This window comes from Salminus brasiliensis, chromosome 10 (assembly GCF_030463535.1).
Source record: "Salminus brasiliensis chromosome 10, fSalBra1.hap2, whole genome shotgun sequence".
In the NCBI taxonomy this organism is placed as follows: domain Eukaryota; kingdom Metazoa; phylum Chordata; class Actinopteri; order Characiformes; family Bryconidae; genus Salminus; species Salminus brasiliensis.
Window position 1 is genome coordinate 3,075,973 of NC_132887.1, and position 11,407 is coordinate 3,087,379.

At 40.2% G+C, this 11,407-nt stretch overlaps 1 protein-coding gene across 1 annotated transcript; it reads right to left on the reverse strand.

The window, feature by feature from the left end:
* Positions 1 to 704: 704 nt before the first annotated feature.
* Positions 705 to 4,879, reverse strand: col10a1a (collagen, type X, alpha 1a). The gene is made up of 2 exons (XM_072690238.1): positions 4,753 to 4,879; positions 705 to 2,548 (listed from the first exon to the last, which is right to left on the reverse strand). The coding sequence occupies exons 1-2, from the start codon at positions 4,877 to 4,879 to the stop codon at positions 705 to 707; spliced, it is 1,971 nt and encodes a 656-aa protein (XP_072546339.1).
* Between the last annotated feature and the right edge of the window lie 6,528 nt (positions 4,880 to 11,407).

The following is an 11,407-nucleotide window of genomic DNA, read 5'->3' on the forward strand; positions in this document are numbered from 1 at the left end:
TCTGCTGTTGTGACCTTACCTAATATTAGCAGGTGGTGCTATGTTATGGTGATGTTAGGGTGGATTGGTGGTGTATGTGCTTCAGCATGTTGTTTTTCCTCGTTGAAACAAGTCAAGAGACCACCACAACAGGCCAGTGTTCTTTAAGACATAGTTTATTGTAATCGATACGGTTTACAATGCACAGTTATTATTTTTGTTTTATGTTAAAGTGTTTTGTCTTGTATGTTTCTTTATGATCAATTTGACCATTTTCACAATATTCAAGTCAGATGCAAGGATGTCTGGAAAACATTCTTTTTTGTGTTGTCAATAAGGAAGTAAAGGAAGTCACCAATAACAAGTAAAAAACAAAAAAACAAACAAAGGAAAATCACCCTCTGTGATTGAAAGAAAAAGAAAAAAAAGTGACGCAGGAAATTGTCAGGACATGAAATAAACGTTAAACTTCACATGCTTCCTCCACCCCCCAACGTAAATAAAGATAACTGTTCTTGACTTTTAACGGTCTGTCTGTCCCTGATAACCTGTTACATAAATTAGGTCCTTCTTTAACTAGCACCCACTGCTTGGTATGTTTTCAAGTTGAGATGCCCCCATTTCTCCAAAGCAAAAAAAACAACCTGCCTAGATGAGCAGGACATTTTTCATGTTGGAGAAACAGCAAGAGGGTTTAGGTGTTAAGGGATGGCATCATCACCCTATCACGTTGAGGCAATCAGGAAGCCACTGAAGGAGCAGTGGACGTTGTCGGCAGCAAAGACACCGTTAGCCTCATCATCAGGGATCTGAATGTAAACAGTGTCCTGCTCATTAAGCTGAAGGACAGTGCTGCCAGACATCTGGTCCAGGAATCCCTTGTTGTACTCATCGTAAGTGAACATAATGGGCTCATTGTTCTTGTACAGTGCCACCAAAGCGTTAGCTCCGTTCACATGCATGCTGTAGGAGAAGTAATAGATTCCTGGAACCTGGCAGGTGAAGAGACCTGTCTCGGGATCATAGTGGTGCTCTGCGTTGTAAACGATCTGATCAAACTTAATGGGGCTACCAGCTGGAGGATAGGGTGTCACAGTTGCAACGGTAAATGCAGACATAGGGGTCTTGACATAAGGGACCATGATTTCAGCGGGGGTTCCGGCTTTCTCAAACATAACCTCGCCAGGAGGACCAGGTGGGCCAGGAGGACCAGGTGGTCCAGACACACCAGGAGCTCCATCAGATCCAGGAAGTCCAGGAGGACCCTGAGGTCCAGGAATTCCTTTAGCAGTGAGACCTGCTGGGCCAGGTGGCCCAGGAAGACCAGGGTGACCTTTAGCACCTGGTGCACCGGATGGACCAGAGGGGCCAGCAGGGCCTCTTGCGCCTGGGGCACCGGCAGGTCCTGTCTCACCAACTGGGCCAGTGTGTCCTGTAACACCCTTGGGTCCAACAGGCCCAGTTACACCTGGAGCTCCTGTGGCACCAGTGGCACCAGTATCTCCCTTGCTTCCTGTAGCACCTGTAGCTCCCCTTGGGCCTTGTGGGCCAGTTGCACCTGTGTAACCCTGTTTTCCCTCAATACCTTGTGGGCCCTGTTCTCCCTTATGTCCCTTAATGCCCTGAGGCCCCATTGGACCAGTGTCACCCTTATCACCTGGAGCTCCCCTCTCACCTTGGAAACCTCTTGCACCCTGAGGACCAGCTGGGCCCATGGAACCAGTTGCACCTGTATATCCAGTGGCTCCCCTAGCACCTGGCTCACCTTTCTGACCTGTAGTACCAGGGCTACCTGCTGGGCCTGTATCACCTTTCAGACCATTGGCACCGGGTTTGCCATAACCTGGAACACCAGGAGTACCAGGTGCTCCAGTTGCTCCCTGAGGACCTTTAGGGCCGGTAGGACCAGGCAAACCTGGAGCACCATTTTCACCAGGTTTGCCTGAAATTCCTACTCCAGGAGCTCCGGTGTGGCCTTTTGGTCCTTGTGGTCCCACAGAGCCTGGTGCCCCATCACGACCAGGTGTGCCTGACTTACCTGGCTCACCTGGGTATCCAGGTTTGCCTGGTTTACCTACACCAGGCTGGCCAGGTGCCCCTGTAGCTCCCGCAGGTCCAGATGGACCCCTCTCACCTTGAGGCCCCTGAATGCCAACACCCCTCTCTCCTTTCTGTCCTGGGGTTCCAGGTAGACCTGGGTGTCCCTTAAGACCTGTCTCTCCTCTTGGTCCCATTGCTCCAGGCAACCCAGCTGGTCCAGGTTTGCCAGAAGCAGATAAACCGGCAGGCCCAGGGCTGCCGGAAGGTCCAGGTGCGCCCCTTGCTCCCTGAGGACCAGATGCACCAGGCTCTCCCTTAGGTCCAGGAGCACCTGGTATACCTGGTTTGCCTGGTCCACCTGGAGTGCCTGGTTTACCAGCTACAGAATAGCCAGCAGGTCCAGGAGGCCCGGGTGGTCCCTGAGGTCCTGGCACTCCTTCACCGGTCTCGCCTTGTGGTCCAGGGGGTCCAGGGGGTCCAGCAGGGCCTGGCTCACCTGGGGCACCTGGCTCTCCTGCTACTGGAACAACTAGGAGAAAATAAGAGGCATGTTAGTGAGCGGTTTGTTAATTGACCATTAATAGCATAATCTGGGAGGGGATGGGGGGAGGGGGGGGGTCTTCTGCATTGGGCTCTATTATCTTTTGTATTAATTATCATATCATAAGTTCTCAAAGTACCAGGTGGTCTCAGACCCTCCCCCCTCATCAACAAACCCTGCTTCGGCAAATTTGACAAACCCCACTGCTTTGGGTTGTTTTCGTAACCACATAAGGCCACGCCCAGTAAAAGCACTGGGTAGATATCACTGGGATTTGAGCCCCTGCTGTGGCCTGACGTGTCTGAGGATGCATTTGGCGTGGCCTTGGTGTCATTGTAAGAGGTTAAAAAGCAGGGTTCCTCTCTCCACTGTTGCTATGCAACATACTAACCAGTGCATTAGCATGGAGGCAAGGGAGAGACAAGTGCACACTGAGGTGCTCAACAACACTGCATGGGCTGGTACTTCGAAATGTTTTGGTGGCGGGATGCAGAAGCGCTGTAAAACAGCCTTTTGTCTGAAATCTGTTTTCCTTATGAAGATATTTGTTCATATTTAATTGTAATAATATTTGAACTGTCTGCTTATTTAACTACATGTCAATAAAATGAGGCTAACTGGCTAAAATCGGCTGTAAAATTAAACATTAAGAAGGAAAAAATGATGAAAAAAACATGAGGAATGATCCACCAGTGCAGGCGTGCTGTGTATAAACACTGCAAGCGTGTAAAAACACTGTACAAGGCCTTTTCTTCCATATTGCAATAACTCATTCTTGTATATTCCACTGGCTCTCGGATATTGCAGGTTTCTCCCAGAAAGCTAAACATATTAAACTATTTATGGCACCAGAGGATGAAATTGAGGGCCCTTGTTTTATGGGAGCCTTGATGTGGTCACACTCGCGGGTGTGTAAACTACATCAGCCCCTGGGTCATTCGGGCTAAAGCAGCTGTGTCTAGTTGTCACTGCGACACACCCAAACCAAGCACTTTTCAGAGTGGTTTAAAGCCTGTTGTTCTCCAGTTAAAGGCCATTGTTTTAAAACTTACACTTTGCCTGTTTTGCAGTTTGAGTTTCATACAGCACAGAGCTCTTTTTAAGCCCCCCCCAGGTCCCGTAGCTCACACTGGCTCACTTACAACTACAATGCTGTACAATGCACTCCAGTAATCAGTAATAGCATCTTTTGTTTGTAGGCCCTAAAATAGAGCCCTGAGGGACTCCACAAATCATCCTACCCCCCCAAAACAAAAAAGAACAGCTAAGTGAATATATTATATATAAATTATGAAACCATGGTTCTGGTGGTATAAGAGATTAGGCTTTCTTTGCATGAGCTTTAAAGCTAAAAGTACATGGTTTTAAATGGAATTGTGTTTAAATGGAAGTCTGCGAATTGTACATATTCACATATTTTATTTATATAATTTATTTTAGTCTGTTTTACTGTTTTGTCTAGAATTTATTTTATTTTTACATTTTATTTTATTTTATTTTATAATTATAATTAACATTTTCTTATTTACAGACAGCATTACAGACATTTAGTGGCTAAATAATGTAAAAATCAATGTAAAAACTTAGGCTAAACACTAGTATCATTGGCAAAATAAATGTACTCTTTTATATTGTCAGAATATTCCAAAATATACATTTAATGTGTTATATTTTTTAAAATAGCAGTTTTCATATGAGCAAACATTTAGAATGAAGTTTACTTTTTCTTGCTTTTAGAGAAGATGCTGCTTCAGTAACTTTACTGCAAAGTCGTCCTGCAAATATGGATTTAAAGAACTGCCTATTGGTAAAATATATGCAATATATATTGTTTATAATATCTAAAATAATCAAAAATTATAATTTTTAATGTATAAATATATGTGAAATACATCACAAACGATATACATTAGCTAAAGCAGCTCTTCATCAGACTGAACTTTGAGGCCTGAAAGACTCTTATGCTGATATTCAAATCCAAAGGCAAGAAACCTAACGCCATTGGTTGAATGAGTGCACTGCCCCAACCAATCAGTGCAATGCACTTGCAGCTTGAATTGAAGCCTGTTCTGTTCTTAGCTTTTTCACACTTTACACTCCTGCACTGGTTTTCTGCTGTTTTCCACATTTTAGGAGGAAACCTCTCAGTGAGCGTCTGTTCTTCAGAGAAGTGGAAAGCTGGGGTCACTTACCATGGCCTTTCACTGAGTACGGCTGGTACTGAGGTGCCTTCATCACCTTCTTCACAACATATCTCTCGCCGTGGGCGGCAACCAGGGCCACCAGGAGGGACAGTATGCTCGCTACTCGTAGGTCCATTGTCTGAGGTTAAATCTGTAAGAGCAATTGAGTCTGGTTAGATGAGATACAGGCTTCACTTCTGAATCATCTGCCTGAGCCTGGAGGACCAGAGATGTGAAGAAACCTCTCAGACGTATCATGAGTATTCAGTGTGACTCTAAACCCCAAACCCAGCTGCATTAAAACACACCATATTCCAAAAGGTCTATACAGCACATCTATACAGCACATTACCCCCTCACCCCTGCACCTGCCATACAGGGCTGCCTCTCAAAGTCTGGGCCTAATTAGGCCTGGCAGAATCTACCCAGAACAGAGCAAGAGAGAGAGAAAGAGAGAGAGAGAGACATTCAGGACACATACCGGCATACTTTGGTTCCAAATAAATAAGAAAGTCAGCGCCAGCGGCTCCCAAGGCTGTATATCCTGATGGTAGGAGCACGTTTGAGCATCTGCTGCTGTCTAGCACAATGATGAGGGTATTTATACTCTATCTGGCCCTTGCATCATTAAAAAAGCACCTACCACACTAGTACCTCCCTTCGCTTAGCTCCACTGTAATTAGGAGGCTGATCTGCCCAATCTTGGCATGCCGCTTCAGGATGCCTGTTTGCTTTGAGCATGCAGACCCGTGATTAGATTTCGCTAAGTTTTCCTTGTGAGTAAAATAGTGTTTTAGGGGTGAAAAGAGCTGAAAACATTAGAAATGAAGTTAAATATATGTCCGACATGTGTGTTATATACATTCATATAAGATATAATGAAGGATAATATTTGTACTACTTAAGTAAAATAGTGTTTTAGTGATTAAAGTAGTATAGATGAACTGCATTTGCATGGATTTATGGATTTATGATCACATACAGTATAATACAGCTTACATATATGTTATTTACATGTATTAAACATATACACACAGTTTGTGTTATATGTGTGCATACACATTTGTTTGTCTGCATGTATATATCTTATATATATATGTCCTATATTATATTATATGCATATATAACACATGCATTTCTATGTACAAGCTTATATTTTTATATTATATACATGCATTAAATATATAATATATGCTATATACTACTAGAGTAAGTAAACCAGGATATTGTGTATACCGACACAAAAGAAGACGTGTCAGTTTAGTCTTTATATATGTGCATATGCCTGTATGTATATATCTTACATGTATGCACTATATTTTATTACATTATAAACTTGTAAATGACATAACACATGCATTTGCATGTATATCTAACATTTGTATGGGTCATACAGTATATTATATACATGTATATAACCAATGTAAGATATATTATACTGTATGTATTCATGAATAAAGGCAAATACAGTTTATTAGTGATATTTGCAACCTAATTCAACATGAAAACACTATTTCGCTTATATACTATATATCACATATATATAAATATATCAAATATACATATTTTACATTATATACAGTGTATTATATAGTCAGTACAGTATGTTATCTGTATGTAGACCATTATATGCATTTATACTGTACATTATACAAGCAATATATGAACGATGGTGTAGATTTGGAGGTAATGTGAGATGTATGTACGTACTGTTGGTTTATTGGTACAAGAAAAATATTTATTTAGCATATTTAACAGACAATTAGTGGCTTTATATGCATTTTTAATTATTATCATTCCAATCTCCAGTCCTTAACTCTAATAAGTTCTATTAATATGGAGTTAATGGAGTGTTTTAATAAAAATAGAATGACCAGATGAGTGTAGTTAATAATAAATTATTATTGAATTATGATTCTCAGTGTATTTAGTGCATTATCAGTGAATGTTGAATTAACAGGGTACGATGGGATAAGGCTGATACCGGACAGAAGTGGTATTGACAGCCGTGCACAAGCCCTCATTTCCAATTTCATCCTCGTCTGGCCATCTGACAAACAAACTTTGCACCTTTTTTGACCGTCTGGTCCACTTCAGTCCTCCCACCAGAAGGTAAATAAAGCTCCGGGGGCTTCAGTGTGGGGGGATTGGGCTGAAAAGAGCTGCAGCTGCCTTTTCCTCTCGCTTTACATCAGAACAATCACCATCAAGTCTAATAAACTCACTGACCATCAGCAAACACAGCTAGCCCTCTTTCCTGACCTGAGCTGCATATACAGAAGCCTTTTGGACTCGTGCTTGGTCAGCTTGTGTTTGTGTGTGTGTGTGTGGAGCATAGTGAGGCTTTCATTACACTGACTATTTTAGGCCTGGTAGTTTATAGTTCTTTACTTGTGTATTTTTGTATGTTCTTCAGCCTAGAAACAGCTAATAAAGATATAAACAGATGCTCTGGAAAACACATCTGACTCTGGCTTGATTCGCCCACTTTAGTGAGTGCAGGGTGAGGGCCGGGATAGGGGTTTATCACATATGTCCACCAGGGGGCACAAATACCTTTTACTGCACATAAAGAGCATGAAGGAGAGGATTTTATACCCTATCATCAAGGATCTCTCACAGTTTATGCCTTTTTATTAATCAGCATCATTTACATGCTTTATTCACTAGATCTGGAATATTTTCCTATTTCAGTCCCTAAATCCACAACATTTCAATACTTTACTCCCTGTATCAGCATTATTTACAGACTTTAGTCCCTAAATCAGGATTATTTTCTGACCATAGTCCCTCATTTGGGTGTTTTTCATAGTTTGTTCCCTAAATCCACAACATTTCAATACTTTAGTCCCTAAATCGTCCTTATTTCCAGACTTTAGTCCCTAAATCAGGAACATTTTTATATGTTAGTCCTTAAATCCAGACCATTTCAATACCTTAGTCCCTGTATCTACATTATTTCCAGACTTTAGTCTATTAACTGGGAGTTTTCTGTCGTTTGTTCCCTAAATCCACAACATTTCCAGACTTTAGTCCCTAAATCAACATAATTTCTAGACTTTAGTCCCTAAATCAGGAGTTTTTCCATGGTTTATTCCTTAAATCAGGAACATTTCCTGACCTTAGTCCTTAAATTGGATGTTTTTCATTGATTGTTCCCTAAATCCACAACATTTCAATACTTTCCCTCTAAGCTAGTCCCTAAATCAGTATTATTTTCAGGCTTTAGTCCCTAAATCAGGAGTTTTTCCATTGTTTAGTCCCTAAATCAGGAGCATTTTTATATGTTAGTCCTTAAACCCAGACCATTTCAATACCAATAGTCCAAATATCTACAATATTTCCAGACTTTAGTCTTTAAACTGGGAGTTTTCTGTTGTTTATTGCCTAAATCCACAACATTCTGATACCTTAGTTCCTAAATCAGCACTATTTCCTGATCTTAGCCCTTAAATTGGATGTTTTTCATTGTTTGTTCCCTAAATCCACAACATTTCAATACTTCCTGCATCAGCATTATTTACAGACTTTAGTCCCTAAATCAGGAGTTTTACATTGTTTATTCACTGTTTATTCAGTATTCTTTATGTTAGGAATATTTCCATTATTTGTTCCCTAATTTAGGAACATGTTTGTTCTTTGTTCCTTAATTTAGGAATATTTCCATACTAACTTTCCATCCCTAAATTATCACTATTCCCATTCTGTATTCTCTACATTAGTAATATTTCCATTATTTTTTCCATAATTTAGGAATATTTTCATCATTTGTTCCATAATTTAGGAATATTTTCATTATTTTCTCCCTGAATCGGGACTATTTCCATACTATAGTTCTTTAATCATCTTTATTTCAATTCTATTTTCCTTAATTGTTTTATTTCCATGTTTTGTTCACAAATTCGATCATCTGATGGTTATTTTTTTTCCTAAACCTGGATGTTTTCATACTGTAGTCCCTAAATCATCTCTATTTTTATTTACTTCTAATAACATTAGTAATATTTCCTTTTTTACTTTACTAAATCAGCATTGTTTCCATTCAGGATTCCTTAAATCAGTCATATTTCCATTCCTTGCTTCCTAAAACAGAAATCTCTTCATACCTTAAACTACACTAACCTAAACAACTCGCTCTCAACATGACCCCCAGCTGATTCTGCACTGTGACCAGACATTTGTAAATCATCCAGTAGATCCGAACAGCAGATCCGAACCTCTGGATTCCTGCAGGATGGATGACTGGTGATGAGAGGGATGATGTGGAAAGATGGAGCTGTGTGGAAGTTCCCTGTGCTCGGGATGATGGAGAATTTGTGTCACGCAGGCTGTTATTAACCATTCCCTCAGCATGAGACCTGTTTCAGCAACCTCACTTTTCACAATTAGACCCAATTAAGTGCAATTTTCCCAAGTGCCGCCTCAGCATACAGCATGCTCTGTAGTTATGAAATATAAATACACTGAAGAAGTATTGTTTGAGCCTGAGGTGCTTGTGAAACATGCGCTTCTTTCTAACCCTCGGTTTGATTCTGTGAGATGTGGCTGCGCTCGTTAATGTAAGGCAGCGTTTTACGGTCTTACATTAACGAGCGAGACGCTAACTTGAGAGAAGGCCTGCAATAGAGGCTGTCTGCTGCATGAGCGTAATTACAGCTCATACTCTCAGCCTGATTTAAGCCTTTATATGATGTCTTTTCCATGTTTTAGTCAGGCTTTATCTATGGTGCGTTTAAATGGACTAAATGGACAAAAGTATTGGGACACCTGCTCATTCTCTGTTTCTTCTGAAATCAGGGGCATTAAAAGAGCTGATCCAGCTTTTATTGGAGTAACTGGAGTCTCCTGGGAAGAAGACTTTCTACTAGATTTTGGAGCTGAGCATTGCTGTGAGAGTTTGATTGCATTGCATGATAAGAGCGGCGTTAGTGAGGTCAGGATGTTGGATGATGATCACCATCCCACCTCATCATCCCCAACTCCCTAACTAATCCCAAAAGTACTGGATGGAGCTCCACCACCATCCATCATTCCAGAGAACACAGTTCCTCAATGCTGGGGGGCTTTATACCCCTCTACTAGCCCACACCTGGCATTAGGCAGCATGGTGCCGATAGGTTCATGCTTGGCAGTACTTCTCTACAGGGCCTAGACAAGCTGTGTGTGTATGTGTGTGTGTGTACATTTGGAAATCTGTGTCAGCAATGGGTGCCACTTAAAGTAGTTAAATATATTCATTAGAAGGGGTGTCCACAAACATTTGGACAGAAATGTGCTCTAAGTGAGGCTCCAGTGTCACCCATGCCTGTCCCCTGCAGAGCTCTCCACGCCAAGTCTGTTTGTTTACAACCCACAAGGGAGGACTGAGACTGAAAATGCTACTAGCGTTTAGCGTAATGACAGAGCAGGAGCGGGTGGAGTCTGCCTTTTAATGGCCGGCGTTCATTTCTTCAGTCTTTCTGCAGCTTTTTGGAAAGCTGTGAAAAACAAGCAGCACTGAAAGGGTTTGCTTTCACTGGGACCGACGCTGTCGCTACCCTGAGATGCCCAGGAGTCTCCTGTCTGCTCTGTGTGCAGCACCGACCATAAATCAGGAATATTCACATTTCTATTCTCCAATATTTCATTATTAATCCATTAAATTAGCAATACTTTCATTTTCTTTTGTCATTTGTTCCAAAATTCAAGAATTGTTTCATAATCTAGTCCCTAAATTAGCCCCATTTCTATTAATTGTTCCTTAAATATGAAAGATTTTCATTTTTTATTCCTTAAATCAGCTCTATCCATATTCAGTATTCCTTAAATCAGTCATATTTTCATTAATTTGTCCCTTAATCAAGAATATTTCATTATTTATTCGCTAAATTAACAATACTTTCATTTTCTTTTTCATTTGTTCCATAAATCAGGATTTGTTTTATAATCTAGTCCCTAAATTAGCCCAATTTCAATTCAGTATTTCTTAAATCAGTCATATTTTCATTAATTATTCCTTAAATCAGGAATATTTACACTCTTTATTCCTTGCATTTGATTTAGTGCCACCCTGTACTCCTTACATTAGCAATGTGCCACTCTTTTTTTCCTAAATCAGGACTTGTTTCATATGATAGTCCCTAAAGCAGCTCCATTTTTATGAGTATTCATTAAATCAGGAATATTTTCATTATTTATTCACTAAATTAGCAATACTTTCATTTTCTGTTCCATAAATCAGAAATATTGTTATTCCTTTTCCCCATAAATCAGTTCCATTTATCTATGTTCTGTACTTTCCATTCTGTGGTCCCTAAATCAGGAATATTTTCATTTTCTTTTCTCCAAATCAGCAACATTTCATTATTTATTCCCTAAATGTAATTAATGAAATCTCAGTATGATCAATAGATCAGATCAGTGATCAATATTCAGATATTAAATTAGTCATATTTTTATTAATTGTTCCTAAAATTAGGAATATTTCATTATTTATTCACATAATTAGCAGTAATTTTCTGATTTTAAGGTATATTGTTATTTTCCATATATATTTCCTAAATCAGGATTTATTTTATACTATAGTCCCTAAATTAGCTCCATTTTCATTCAGTATTCCTTCACTTAGGAGGATTTTCATTCTTTTTTCCATAAATCAGGAATATTGTTATTCTTTCTTCCCTAA